The sequence below is a fragment of the Camelina sativa genome, chromosome 5 (genome assembly GCF_030686135.1).
Source record: "Camelina sativa cultivar CO46 ecotype springtype chromosome 5, ASM3068613v1".
Classification (NCBI taxonomy): Eukaryota; Viridiplantae; Streptophyta; class Magnoliopsida; order Brassicales; family Brassicaceae; genus Camelina; species Camelina sativa.
The window spans coordinates 18,445,993-18,459,710 of record NC_141884.1 but is presented as its reverse complement, the minus strand read 5'-3'; the positions used below and the strand labels follow the sequence as shown (position 1 = coordinate 18,459,710).

Genomic DNA, 13,718 nt, shown 5'->3' with positions numbered 1-13,718 from the left:
ATTGCAGAGGTTCTTGCTTGCTTTTTAATTTGCAGAGGTTCTTCTTATCTTCTCGCTTAAGTATTTTTAGAAGATAAGAAGAACCCTTTTTAAGTATTATATTCGATCTTGAGATTTCAGAAGAGGTTCTTGCTTGCTTTTTAGATTATAACTTGGTTTAGTGTTGTTGTTCTCTGTTGTTAGGTGTTATAATGAGTTTAAAATTGTTGTTGTTCTCTGTTGTTCTCTGTTGTTAGGTGTTATAACTTGAGGATTTTAAAATTGATTCGCACAAGGACGCCAAAGAAAAGCATCTTTACAAACTGATCTTTTACATGAGTTTATCGTATGAAGCATCTTTCAAGTGTGAGTATATAAACACTAAAACACATCATCCTGTCTCTACATTTTGTGTCATATCAGTAAGTAAACTACAAAAATTCTAAGAGTACGTGAGTAATAATCTAAAAAGAGTAATGTCATCTCTGTTTCTGACATTTTGGAGTATTCTTACAGGTTTTTTTGCTCTCTCCTTCCTTCCTTCCTTCCTCTGACTACAAGATCCTGGTTCTTTAAATGATATAAAAATTTTCTGGATCATATATAGTTTCCTGATAAGGTTCTTGATTAATGAGGGACTAGACTTCTTTTGTTATAGTTACTTTGGTCATTAGGAGGGGAATGCTGGGATACTAGACCAATCTGCTATGCATTAAGTGAATTGTCAGTCCAATGTTCAACTAGTTTGTTGCATATTTTATTAAATTGATGGTTTAAACTCCTGCAATTAATGAGTCTAAAGATTTGAGACATTGAAATGCTTTTTTTGATACAGGCGAAAAACATGAACCGCTGAGCTGGGATTTGAGAGTATATATTGCTTTAGACGTAGCACGCGGTCTAGAGTATCTTCACGATGGGGTAAGCTACTTGCTAAAACCATCCACCATTTGAATGCATCTCTTAGAAATTACAACTTCAAAACTCATTTACTATTATTTTGGCAGAGGAGAGATCCCCGAGACTATGGAAATGGAATGCGGTGATCTCTACTTCATACGCTACAAGATTGTTAAAGGAGCAATCATATCTGGCCAAATTGACTTGATCTGAGCTCAGTCATGGATTTTTCACTCAAATCTCTTTCCATAGCCATAAGTGAAAGATAGTGCTACCATTGTTCATTATGTCATGAACCTGATTTACTTGAGTTGTATAGTGGATTACATCACAATTCGTCTCTAAAAGTAACAATGTTTTGATAGGTCGAAATGTTAAAAGAGATCTTTTTGAGGTTTCACTCTATTGCAGTGTAAGATGAACCAATTTCTTCAAGTTCTTTGTACCTTGAAATAACTTGTATGCTAACATTGCTGTATATTTGGGCAAAATTTGGAGCAAATCAGTATTATGTTTTTATTATATTTTTATTATAAATCATTCTCTCTATTTATGAATTGGTAATTTGTATTATGTTTTTATTATTGTTTTGTATGTTTGAAAATTAAAAAATGGAATATTTTCTAATTTTATAAAATCTTAAATGTTTACACATTTATACCACTTCTATTCTATTTAAAATTTTTAAATTTTTAAAATCAATATTTTCAAAAATAAGAGACCCAAAATAAAAACCTACCAATAAATGAGAAAATTTTATCTAAGAGATCGTGGGTTCTTATATTTCAAACAGTACACAATTAATTCATAAAAAATTTAAGAACCCCCCTTACTCCAACCCACCCATAAACATGCTCTAAGGTCTAGAGATTTCTAAGAAATTGACACATGACAGTTCAAAACCTCAATATATGTGGCATGCTATTCTTTATAATATCTTTTCTCATACTTCTCTATTCTTTTTCCAAGTTTAAATCCATCGATTCTTTTATAAATTTGATGAATTGAAAATTTTAAAGTTTTTTTTGGATTTACTTTACTTTTGAAGTTTAATATGTAACTAAAAACCAAACCGAGTTTTATTGAATCGAACTAAACCAAGTTGAACTAAATCAAACCGAACACAATCCTAATAAAATTGTGAGTAGCATAGTTGAGTTGGGTTATAATTTTTCTAAAACCAAAATACACTAAACACAAAAATAAACCGACATGCCCACTCCTGATTCTATAAAGTTTAAAGTGACTGATTTGGTTCGTCCTTGAGATTTACCAAAGGGAAAATAAAAGAAACGAGACTTTAGGGTTTAAGCAAAAAGAGACTTGAGTCTCCACCACACGGCGCAAGACAGGAGCTTTTGTTGTTCGGATATGGAACACATCCCATTCGATCTCGTTATCGAGATACTCTTGAAACTGCCGGCAAAGTCTATAGCGAGATTTAGCTGCGTATCGAAGCTATGGGGTTCCACATTCCGCACTCCAGATTTCACTGAATCCTTCTTCACCATATCTTCTTCGTCTCACCCGAAGCTTTTGATCACTTGTAAATTAGACCAGAAAACGTTCTTCTTCTCATCGCCACAGCCTCAAAACCTGTCGTGTCCTACTACTATAACCGCCAATTTTCATTCGAGCTTCCCAATGAATTGTCCCTCGGACAATTGTCGTCCTGTTCGGGGCTTCGTATACGGTAATACTCAATGGATTCTTGATGCAACGGATGGTCCTGTGCAATTGATATGTAACCCTAGCACAGGACAGTTCTTAACCTTACCTAAAGTGAAAAAGGGTTTTTGTGTAGAGAAAAGCTGTTTAGGGTATGATCCAATTGACAAACAACTCAAAGTATTGTGCATGGCTTACCGGCCCCTCTTCCCATCATATTCTAACATTAGGAACTGGGAAAAGTTTGTCATGGAGAATGATCAAATGTGATATACCACATTATGGTGCTGGTGTTGGTCCTAGTGATTACGGTCATGTATATGATGGGATATGCATCAATGGTGTGTTGTACTATTTAGCTGTTCTCTCTGAGTGCTTTTTAAGGTTCCGTGACATAGTTTGCTTTGATGTTAGATCTGAGAAGTTCTCTTATATCGAGAGAGATCAAGACATGGAAGGAAAGCTTGAATCAACTGATGGTGAACTTGTTGAATCAGTTCTGGTCAACTGCAAGGGTAAATTAGCTATGCTTCAGCGCAACTATTCTAGTAAAGATTTATATACCGGTATCAAAATGTGGGTTCTAGAAGACGCCGAGAAGCATCAATGGTCGAGGCATACCTACGTTTTGCCTTCTCCTTGGTTGTATTCATTTGCATGGACTAAGATACGCATTGCTGGAATGACTAGCAGGGGTGAAATTGTGTTCTCGCCCCTCTATAATTACGATGGTTTCTTCATTGTCTTGTACAATCCTAAAAGGAACACTATCGCTAGAGTTGAAATCCAAGGAATGGAAGCTTACAAGAAGGGTGAAGCTTACGTCTTTTTAGACCATGGAGAGGATCTGAATCTTATGGCAAGTATTAATTAAGGACCCTGGGCTCTAACACACTTGTATGGTGTTCATATATATATATATCTAACTAATTAGGCAAGTATATCTAGCACACTTGCTTAATTTACAGCATATATATCTAACTTATGGCAAGTATTAAGGACCCTAGGCTCTAGCTAGCACATTTGTATGGTGTTCATATATATATTCTTATTGGTTCAATACAAATTTTTTAAGCATGCTGTAAATTAATCAAATGAGAAAGACAGCTAGCTAACTAATTAAACAATCTCACAATTTCCACTTTTTCACTACAAAATATACGGCTTCTTACGTCACTTTTTTCAATATCTCACGTCGGTAATAAACCGACTTAAATATATACACGTCGGTTACGAAAGCGACGTAACTTTCATTGACGTAAAATTTTTTTACGTCGGATTTAAAATCGTCGTTATGTTTAGCGACGAAAATTTAGCGTCAGTTGTTGAAATAGTAACGTCAGTTAACATCCGACACTATCCAATCATTGATTATACACTGTTATTTATTATATTTGTATCAAATAAACATAAAATTCAATTTAAATTAAACTTTGAAACAGCAACTGATTCATATAAAATTTAAATGTAGTTTGTACATTAAAACATCAATATCATGGCTGTAAAAAAAAAAAAAAATCATGGAAATACAAAATACATAACATAATTAAAACTGGAGCCTTGCTATTTGTCTGAATTCTGAAGCTTAAAAACAGCAACACGGTGTGCAGCTCTTCCAAATTCAAACCAGAGCTCTTGTAAGATCTGAAATCAATCATAAAAACAGTCTTATAAATCATGAGCAGCTTAAGAATCAAACCAAATCCAAAATGCAATTCTGATTTCATGAGCACTTTAAGAAGTAATGATAACTTGCTCTATCATACTATTTATTGCTTTAAATGAAAACATATAGATAAAAGGACAATACTAATATATATCTCATGAAATAAACATATGCCTAAAGATTACAGAACACTTGTTGTACCTTTTTACGGAGAAGGTTGGCTTCATAGAAGTTTCACGCAGATGCAGAGACCAACGAAAATCACCATGCTACAATGTTGAACAATTCAACAACGACCATAGAAAATATAAGATCATCCCATCTCCAACACCTATATCAACCAATTTCTAGCTCAGTTCTTCATGCTAATACCATACTATATGTACCTTGGAAAACGCCACGCTTAGCCTCCCAAAGTGCATGACATATGTGTCCTGTGAGTTCATCAAACAAAAAGAACACAATATTCCCTGCCAAGCAGACTGAGGCTTCGTAAGTATGTGAATGATCTCACAAGAGTTCTCAATCAAATGCAGTTCATCAAAAAAAAAATCATAAGAGAACATTAAATACAGAAAGCTTTGAAAAACAAATAAGTTCCTGAACCAGATCACATCAGCATCCTGGAGACCATAAAGGGAAGACAATGAATCACTCAATATACAAACCAATAAGTTGTGGCTTTAAGTTACCAAGAGTGTAAGAAACATACCGTGAAAACAAAGCTTTAACCTTTTCAAGAACAATCCGAAGAAAAATGATTCTTCTGCATATCATTTTCAAATAAGAACGAGTCATGAAATTAGCCTCGCCACCAGAGAAATCAACACCTTTTGTTTCAAGTCTGAAACAATGCTTATGCATTTCAACGTGAATACTCTTTAGCATCCAAAGAAATTATCACCAGCGTTAGTTGCAGCTCTACACAACACATCAAAAGCTTTCTTGATCATTTACCAATTCTAAAACTCTCAAAGACGAGATCGATTACAGATCCTGAAGCTGCCCAAGCTTCATTCAAAGTTATCAAAATCATTGTACCATCTTTAGTTGCAGCACTAGTAGTGCACTACGCATCACATCTTCTAGCTTAGGTTCCTCAATTTACTCCTAAGTAATTAAACCAAAAAATCAGAATACATAACACAATAACGTCACGAAGAACACTTCGTAAGATCCAGAAATCAAACTCAAATGCGACTACTAGCACCATAAACAAGAACACGATTTCAGAATGTGGAGCTATTCCCAAGCACGAAACACACAAAGAGCACGATTCCAGAATCTTTTACGGAATCGTCGCCGAATTGATTCTAATTTCATCGACGAACCAAATCAAATCCCTAAATCTAACACCAAATTATATAACACTCACCGGAGACGAAGAAGAATCGCTGAAAGAGGGAAAAATGCGAGAGAGCATAGACAAGAGCCATAAACGATGTTGAGAAGACCAGTGGAGGATGAAGGGAACAAGATGACGAAAGAACGGCTTGGGCCTCCGAGTACATTGCTGGAGACGGGGGATTATAATGAATATACTACGGCGGAGGAGAGTTAGAAATTTATAACATTCCTCTTTTTACATTCATTAAAAATAATAAATTTAAAGTCGGTTTATCAAATGACGCCAAATCCCGTCTTATTAAAAAAGTTAAAGTCGGTTTAACGAGTGACGTTAATAAACCGACGTCTTCCATCCTATTTCTTGTAGTGAATTTGATTCAATATATCTAATCTACTACTTGTATATAACTAAGTTATGCCGATCACGATACATGTGATATGACCGAGTAACAATAAAACCTTAAGATATCTTTTGCCTGTGTTTATGTATTGAAGCTGGTCACATGATTTTACCAATCGCACCGAGAGGTCACAATTATATGTCTACGTACAACTTTGTGTCCTTCATACAAAAGAAAGAAGACAAAAATAACCGAATAAAAGCTGGAACAAATCCATCCACTCTCATTATTAATCTAGAGAGATACTTGGGCTAGATTGATACTTGCTGGGCCTATAAGACGTCCATTAAGTGAAAAATGAAAAGAATTTCTTCTCCTTTCTTCTATGAAGAAATCAAGAAAACAGAAAAGACACGACTGACACGAGAGAAAAACACGAAGAGGATCGTTCTTCTTCTTTCATTCTTCTCCCCCAAATCCCTTCTTCTTCTGCTGCTGCTACGGTAATCTTCATTCAACCTTGACGAGAGATTAGATTTGGTACCCTAGGGTTTTGATTTCGCTTAGATTTCGATTTATCCTCCTCCTCCTCCTTCTTTAACCTAGTTCCAGATTATAGTTTTTGTAAATAACTCTCGATTACTGGCCAAGATTTGGTTTTCTTTTTCTCTCAGATTCTGGGTTTTGAGTCTAATTGCTTCGCTATATTTAGCATACATATGGGTGGTTTTTGTTCATTGTGATTTCTTCGATTTACTAAATATTTTTGACTTTGGTTCTTATTTACTTTTGTTGCTTTTGGCGTTCGACTAGAAAGAAAGAGTTGGTGATTATGACTTCAATTGATGAAGCGTTTCTTCCCATGATGCAGCAGGTAACTTGAAAATTTTCTTCTCCTTAGTGATTGACTTCTTTCATAACTCACTTACTTTTATGTAGTACTAGTGTTGTCTTTGAAGTCAATCTGATTTAGTGAATGACTGACTTCTTCAGGTCCTTCTCTGCTACAAAGTGTTGTATTTGGTTGCCAAACCATCAACACTTACTAACGATATATTCAACATTAACAACAAACAAAAGTTCATCATCATATCATATATTACCACATTGATTTTCCACTTTAGTTCAAGAGAGATAGAGACGAAATGTCTTAAGAGTGATCAGTTTTCATATTATTGATTTGTATACACTTAACTCCGTTCTTATACTAAGGTTCTTCAACTTACATTGAGACTAATTTTGGCAGGAGATCATGCTTGAGTTTCGTGCTGGGAAAATGTCTTTGCAGGGAACTAGAGTTGTTCCTGATTCACGAAAAGGACTTGTCCGCATTGTTAGAGTAATGTCTGACACTTTTTTTTATTTTATTTTCCACAATGTAGTTATCACATATGAATTGTTGTTCCATTGAACGTTTGGGCTGTATCAGCTTTTCTGATGGTGCTATTATTGAAATGAAAGCATATATGAATCTAGTTTTTGTTGTTACATTACTCGTTCTCTGTAAAAATTTAACCCGGGTTTTGTTTTCTCTTTTAGGGTGATGAGGGACTGGTTCATTTCATGTGGCTTGATCGAAACCTTAATACAGTAGAAGACGTATCCTCTGCACTTTTCTTTTGAGATATAGAATCGGATTAAAGGTTCTCCAAGTATTATTAAGTCTTTGCCGAGTCAGTTAATTTGTATCTTGGGGACAATCAAATTTCTTAGCTCAATCCATCTGGAAGGTTGTTTCTTTTCGCTTTGACATGCATGAATATAAAAAAATCCAGGGATTTATTTATTAATTGTTGCTACCAGATGTCCCAATTACGAAGTTTTTCCCTTGACAATACCATTTATAGGATCAAATTGTTTTCCCAGATGAAGCTCTATTTGAAAAGGTATGCCTGTTGAGTTGAGGCTGCTAGCTTGTGCATTATTAATATCAGACTGTGACCACAGCGTACTTGTTTCTGTTTAGGTTAATCAATCATCAGACAGGGTGTATATTCTGAAGTTCAACAGTGATGACCGCAAGTTATTCTTTTGGATGCAGGTCACTTGTTTGTCTTTTTTAAAGATGTGTGTGTATCTTTGTTCACCTAATCACTTTCATCTTTGATCTTATTTGTTTCTCAGAACTCTTTTTCTAACTTATTTTGCAGGAGCCAAGAGCTGAAGGTGATGCAGAGCTGTGCTCTTCGGTCAATCAATACCTCAATCAACCAATAGGCATGTAACATTCTTACCCTTGTTACAAACCGTCTATGATATGCTTGTATCCTTGTACCAGTGTCTTTCTTGCCATTTAACCTTTCAACTTGCATGATTAGCGAACTAACTTTCTTATCCTTAAATACATATTCGTTCATACTATCATGCATATTATTCTGGCATTTTATGTGTCAACACGGATTCTATAAAAATGTCATGGCACTATACTAAGGAGCTTCCTTTCCAACGAGCATCAACCACAATTCACTTTCATCAATTCATGTGAAGTTTTTAGTAAATACGAAATATCAGCTTTGCAATAATAAGTTCAATCCTTGCTTGTCATTGTTGGATTGTGTAATAAGAAAAGTTTGAAGTGAGGAGCTTAAATGTGTATTATTTTTTAGCACTACAAAACTTTTCCTATCCCAGATGGACGCCAAAAATTGTAGCTATCTTTACTTATACTGTAATTAAGATTCTGCATTAATTCACATATGAGCGTGTAAATGTTATTTTCTCATCACTTTTTTTTTTGTATTACACATGCCCTTGATAGGGACAATGCTTAGTCATTTTGCATAGGAGGAATCAATCTAATAAATTTTCTTTTGAACCAGAGTTTCAAGATGAAGACGAACTTGCAGCTGCTGTCACGGATGAACTTCTGGAAGACATGGCAGAAGATAATACCTCATCTAGGTACCAATTATATCAAGATAGTAATGTGTCTTTTAGCTTTTCAAAGTATATAACTGGCTTACCATTTTATCTTCAGAAGTGGGTTTGATTGCTGTGTTGTCAGTGTCATGAAAACAGATATTGCTATGTGCTATTTTTCTTTATGTTCCTTCTGTGAAATGCTTTGGTGACTTACATCCTACTGTGCACATTAAAGTTTCTCTAGACATGGCTACCCAGTGGTAAATAGGTGCATGCTAAAATCTATCAGCTTCTCTATGTTGATGAGATTCTGGAACATAGTCATATAAAGAATGACCTACAAGTTCTTTTTCATAATCGTGTGAAGATTTTCAACAGATATGCTTGAATTTGAGTTTGAATACCATGTGAAAAGACGCAATTAATTGCTGCAAATGGTATTGTCTTATATGAATGCTATGGCTTATATGAATTTATTCATCTTGAATAGAGCTGGAAACTTGGTTGTACCAAATTTGTCTACAGAGGTGAGTGACGTGACATCTTCGGCTGGACCAGTTAAGCTGGCAGACCTGCAAAGAATTCTGAACAACCTCTCTGCTGGCCCTGTAGGTACAGTTCTCTATCCTTAGGTTCTCCTGTCAGTAGGCTTTTCTGGTTTCCCTCTTATACTCATTCAGGTATGGTCGGTATTGTGTAGGTATTGCTGGAGATGAAGAAGGTAAATACTTTCAATATAGATATATTTTTTAAGTATTATGATGTCGAGCGAGTACAACATCTATTTGTGCTGAAGTCTGTATGGATTGGAAATGGGAGTGCCCAGCTTTTCTATATGTGATTAGTAATCTGTCCGCAGCTGTTATTCTTCTTTCTTTCTTTCTTTCTGCCATTGTCCATTCTTGACCTCATTGTCCACTCATATTAAATCATTCATAGGTTTAGCATTAGGCGACATCTTGAAGCCGGAGTTGATTATGCCATTGCTTGAGATGTTGCCGGTACAAGAACGACTGTCTTCACATTTACCTGAGGTTTATCTTGAGCTTCACTGTTTTCTGTATTCTATGAAGATGAATCCTACATGCAATATTCTTCTTGTTAGTTCCGTCTTTTGAAAATGTTAGAGGAAAGACCAAGTCAAGTTGTGTATTTAGGGTAAATAGCACAGAAGGTCATTGAGTTATGAAATGGTTTAGGGGTAGGATTACAAAGGGTTGTTGCAGGGGGTTATACCTAAAATTTATTTACGTCTATGAATTGTATATTGTTTGACACTGGGAACTCAACCAGTAAATTCCTATATTCAATCCATAGGTTGGACTTGATCAACAAGAAAAGTCACTTATTCTTGACCAATAACCAAACCGAGACCCTAGACAGATTCAGAATGAATCTAACTTACTTTTAACTTTTAACTTGTTAGCTCTCTAGCTAACAGGCTCAACTACTGTTTGTGGAGCTGACAACACAGCTACACTAAAGCCGCGTAGGCTACTTACATGGTTATGTACTATAGACTAACACAAAAGCCAATGACAGGGACACTGTAGGGCAGAAGATATTCTGGAGTTGTTGCAGAGCCCTCCTTTTCGTCAACAAATAGATGCATTTACCTATGTAAGCCCATCTGTGACAATGTTGTTTCCATTCATGGCTTTATATTCTAATTCAACCCTTAATATCTATTTTAGGTACTTCGCACAGGACAAATAGATTTGACTCAGTTTGGTATAGACCCAAGTAAATGTGAGTCAGATTCTTATAATAGACTTTCCGAAGGCATCATCATCAGTATTGTTGTTTCACTTTTCTAAAGCAGTTTTTTTTTCAACTCTCTTGCAGTCAAGTTCACAGTTGTCTCATTCCTTGAAGCACTTGAGGATTCGGTTTCAACGCAATCAAAGGATGCAATGGATGAGACTTAAAACTCTTTTTCATATTTCTCATGAGTTTGGTTCAAACTTTGACATTTCAAATGAGGAAAAAAGATCTTCGTTGGTTGATGATAGATTAAAAGATTTATGTAGTGGTTCTTGAAATTGTAAGTGTTGGGATTTTAACTTTTTGCCACAAAGGTTTCTGTCGTTCGTTTTATGATTTACGTATTTTAACTAGGCGCTGGTTCAATAAAAGTGTGTGTTCGAAATTTTATTCTATTAATATAGGTAGGCATGAGGTTCTATTATCACAACCCACATTTCCATGCCAAATTTTAAAACCAAGATGTTAAAATTAATGCAGGTGGTTTAGGAAGTAATGAACTGATACAGGTAGCTTACGAGACAATAGCAACTCTGCAAACTAAACAAACAACCTAACCCAATTTTAAAAAGGAAAGAAAACCAACGATAATTATGCTTTCAAATGTCATATTGCTGCCACTATAAAATTGGAATTGAACACAAATAATAGTAAAAAGAAAAATGAAAAGTCAAACGTACAGAAAACCAAATGCATAAAAATGTGCCAAATAGATTTGGGCCTGAAAGCCCCAGAAGCCACATCTGTGTAATGCTAAGGCCCATAAATCTCATTTTTCTTCTTCCTCCGCAGATAGAGAGAGAGAGACACACACACAAGGCTATGCCGACGACCTTAAATTCCGTCATCGCCACGAACCTAGCTCCGAAAGTTTCATCGAATTGGCTTAACCGGGATGTTTATAGCCGTCGGATTAGCTTTAGCTCCGTGAACTGCTCTTTGGAAACGACGGAAGATGAACGGTGGGTGAAGCTGAAGAGCGGGAACGATTCACTGGAGATATGCAGAGTTGTCAACGGAATGTGGCAGACGAGTGGAGGATGGGGTAAGATCGATCGAAACGACGCCGTTGATGCGATGCTTCGATACGCCGATGCTGGTCTCTCCACCTTCGACATGGCCGACATTTGTAAGTAGCTTTGACTTAAGAGTACAGTTTACTAAAATTAGCTTAGAAATTAACAAAACTGGAAATAATAAGATTACTGAATTTTGATGATTAGCTAATGTGTGGTGCTGTGTTTTACTCACAGAAGGTTTAGTGTGGGAGATTAGTGAAATGGAGTTTGTGCTTAATTGGTTTCTCTTATGTTTTAGATGGTCCTTCTGAAGATCTTTACGGCGTTTTTATCAATAGAGTTCGTCGAGAACGTCCACCAGAGTACTTGGAAAAGATTAAAGGGTAAGTTACAAAGTTCAAAACTCAATTCCAAGCAAGTTGATCAGACTTTGTAAAAGAGAACTGGCTAAGTGATTTTGATTAGGGTATTTTTTCATATGGATGCAGTTTGACAAAATGGGTACCTCCTCCAGTGAAAATGACTAGTAGTTATGTTCGTGAGAACATCGATAAATCGCGGAAGAAAATGGCTGTGGCTTCTCTTGACATGCTTCAGTTTCACTGGTGTGTGTTTCTTACTTTAACTTCACATGCTAGTACTTGATGTGTTCTGTAGTGACTTTTTACAATCCGTGCATCATTATTTGCTAATCTGTAATTGTGGGATAGGTGGGATTATGCGAATGATGGTTATCTTGATGCACTGAAGCACCTCACTGACTTAAAAGAGCAAGGTAAAGCTCCTTTCTTGTGATTTTTCGTTTTATTAATCTACCGGCTTGTTTAAACTGCAGCATCGTCGATTTGCTTGCAGGTAAAATCAAGACAATTGCTTTGACCAATTTTGATACTGAGAGACTTCAGATAATCTTAGAGAATGGAATCCCTGTCGTTAGCAATCAGGTGAAGGCCAGCCCGATGTGTCTTTTATTCAGACTCTTTTGTTTTGTATATCTCTGACTCTCTGTGCGAATTCTTTCAAGGTGCAACACTCCATTGTAGACATGCGTCCTCAACAGAGAATGGCTCAGCTTTGCGAGCTTACAGGCGTCAAACTTATAACGTAACAATACTCTATGGAATTCTTGGTCGACTTCTTTCTCTTTACACCTGAGTTAACCATACATTGTTGGGCCTTGGGTACAGATATGGGACAGTAATGGGTGGTCTTCTGTCAGAGAAGTTTCTTGGTACCAATCTAACAATCCCTTTTGCTGGCCCTCGCTTGGATACTCCTTCTCTCCAAAAGTACAAAAAGGTAAGGGTTCTAATCATCCACAGATTAACCCTGTCAATGGCAGTTCTGAAATGTATTATTAAGTGTTCATCATGGTATTACTGGTTTAAGATTTTTGAGGGTGAAATTACAGATGGTTGATGCATGGGGAGGGTGGAATCTATTCCAAAACTTACTTCGAACGATGAAGAACATAGCCTCAAAACATGGAGTTTCGATTCCGACAGTGGCTGTGAGATATGTACTAGATCAGGTATTAGTTCTGACTCATAGTACCAATCTGGTTCGTTAATTTTTCTGAAAAATGGGAATCTCATCTCAGCAAGGAGTCGCTGGATCAATGATTGGGGTGAGACTCGGGTTAGCGGAGCACATACAAGACGCAAATGCTATATTCTCATTGGTATTGGATGAAGAAGATGTTGATAGCATACAAGAGGTTACCAAGAAAGGTAACGATCTTCTCCAAGTGATTGGCGACTGTGGAGACGAATACAGACGTACATGATGTGCATGGTAGTATGTAATTTGCACTGTATACAGTAAACTCATGTAATTACAATTTTATGTGTAGAGAGAATCATTAAGACTTCTCTGGCTTTATTTTTCTTCTCAGCGTAATTACAATTCTTGCATAAACCACAAAGTTACATATAAGATATCTATGTCTCTTAGTCTACAACTTTTCTGGCCTTCAGTAATCTTTAATATGCATTAGTGAAAACTACGAATCCACTTTAGAATCTCTATAGCTGTAGAACTTAAAGGGTGATTTGTGATGTGCAACTTGTGATGTAGTTTTACGCATGTAAACATAGCTTTATTGAAATACCAGCTAGTTTACTAATTATTCAAAGCACATGACCAAGATAAGAGATCTGCATTGGGGGTTTA

The 13,718-nt window shown here is 36.0% G+C and overlaps 2 protein-coding genes, 2 long non-coding RNA genes and 1 pseudogene across 16 annotated transcripts; 4 read left to right on the top strand and 1 right to left on the bottom strand.

Moving 5' to 3' along the window:
- On the top strand, positions 1 to 1,401 carry LOC147943949 (uncharacterized). 6 transcript variants are annotated; one of them, XR_015557097.1, is made up of 6 exons: positions 1 to 37; positions 237 to 345; positions 496 to 546; positions 638 to 702; positions 815 to 900; positions 987 to 1,401. It is a non-coding gene; the product is annotated as an uncharacterized LOC147943949 (long non-coding RNA). The 6 variants fall into 6 exon arrangements; XR_015557098.1 differs by having other exon boundaries at positions 1 to 125; XR_015557100.1 differs by lacking the exon at positions 638 to 702.
- Positions 1,402 to 2,250: 849 nt separating this feature from the next.
- On the top strand, positions 2,251 to 3,421 carry LOC147943948 (F-box protein At3g61340 pseudogene; annotated as a pseudogene).
- Positions 3,422 to 3,973: 552 nt separating this feature from the next.
- Positions 3,974 to 5,790, bottom strand: LOC104786955 (uncharacterized). Of its 4 annotated transcripts, none has more exons than XR_002038073.2 (6): positions 5,589 to 5,790; positions 5,255 to 5,323; positions 4,926 to 5,134; positions 4,600 to 4,836; positions 4,415 to 4,482; positions 3,974 to 4,191 (listed from the first exon to the last, which is right to left on the bottom strand). It is a non-coding gene; the product is annotated as an uncharacterized LOC104786955 (long non-coding RNA). The 4 variants fall into 4 exon arrangements; XR_015557091.1 differs by having other exon boundaries at positions 4,600 to 4,695; positions 5,589 to 5,767; XR_015557092.1 differs by having other exon boundaries at positions 4,600 to 4,683; positions 5,589 to 5,753.
- Positions 5,791 to 6,126: 336 nt separating this feature from the next.
- LOC104786954 (26S proteasome regulatory subunit RPN13) lies at positions 6,127 to 10,912 on the top strand. Of its 5 annotated transcripts, none has more exons than XM_010512438.3 (14): positions 6,127 to 6,404; positions 6,715 to 6,775; positions 7,148 to 7,240; positions 7,441 to 7,500; positions 7,749 to 7,787; positions 7,868 to 7,942; positions 8,052 to 8,118; positions 8,721 to 8,802; positions 9,254 to 9,375; positions 9,464 to 9,484; positions 9,703 to 9,797; positions 10,306 to 10,383; positions 10,458 to 10,512; positions 10,609 to 10,912. In XM_010512438.3, exons 1-14 carry the CDS (start codon positions 6,259 to 6,261, stop codon positions 10,689 to 10,691), a joined length of 1,077 nt encoding a protein of 358 aa, XP_010510740.1. In that variant the 5' UTR covers positions 6,127 to 6,258; the 3' UTR covers positions 10,692 to 10,912. The 5 variants fall into 5 exon arrangements, 4 of the variants coding, with proteins under 4 accessions (XP_010510740.1, XP_087306358.1, XP_010510741.1 ...); XM_087450232.1 differs by having other exon boundaries at positions 7,441 to 7,631; positions 7,705 to 7,787; XM_010512439.2 differs by having other exon boundaries at positions 6,266 to 6,404; positions 6,719 to 6,775.
- A 325-nt stretch (positions 10,913 to 11,237) lies between these two features.
- Positions 11,238 to 13,415, top strand: LOC104786953 (putative oxidoreductase At1g06690, chloroplastic). Its single transcript, XM_087450230.1, has 9 exons — positions 11,238 to 11,656; positions 11,845 to 11,929; positions 12,035 to 12,151; positions 12,257 to 12,321; positions 12,402 to 12,490; positions 12,571 to 12,650; positions 12,734 to 12,845; positions 12,958 to 13,077; positions 13,147 to 13,415. Exons 1-9 carry the CDS (start codon positions 11,278 to 11,280, stop codon positions 13,330 to 13,332), a joined length of 1,233 nt encoding a protein of 410 aa, XP_087306356.1. The 5' UTR covers positions 11,238 to 11,277; the 3' UTR covers positions 13,333 to 13,415.
- Positions 13,416 to 13,718: the final 303 nt, after the last annotated feature.

What these genes read in the sequence shown, in the direction of transcription:
- LOC104786953 (XM_087450230.1), top strand. Translation starts at nt 11,278, where the DNA reads ATGCTAAGGCCCATAAATCTCATTTTTCTTCTTCCTCCGCAGATAGAG. An exon ending in CTTCGACATGGCCGACATTT is followed by an intron (nt 11,657 to 11,844) that starts GTAAGTAGCTTT and finishes CTTATGTTTTAG; the next exon opens with ATGGTCCTTCTGAAGATCTT. An exon ending in TACTTGGAAAAGATTAAAGG is followed by an intron (nt 11,930 to 12,034) that starts GTAAGTTACAAA and finishes ATATGGATGCAG; the next exon opens with TTTGACAAAATGGGTACCTC.
- LOC104786954 (XM_010512438.3), top strand. Translation starts at nt 6,259, where the DNA reads ATGAAAAGAATTTCTTCTCCTTTCTTCTATGAAGAAATCAAGAAAACA. An exon ending in AGTTATTCTTTTGGATGCAG is followed by an intron (nt 7,943 to 8,051) that starts GTCACTTGTTTG and finishes CTTATTTTGCAG; the next exon opens with GAGCCAAGAGCTGAAGGTGA. An exon ending in CCTCTCTGCTGGCCCTGTAG is followed by an intron (nt 9,376 to 9,463) that starts GTACAGTTCTCT and finishes GGTATTGTGTAG; the next exon opens with GTATTGCTGGAGATGAAGAA.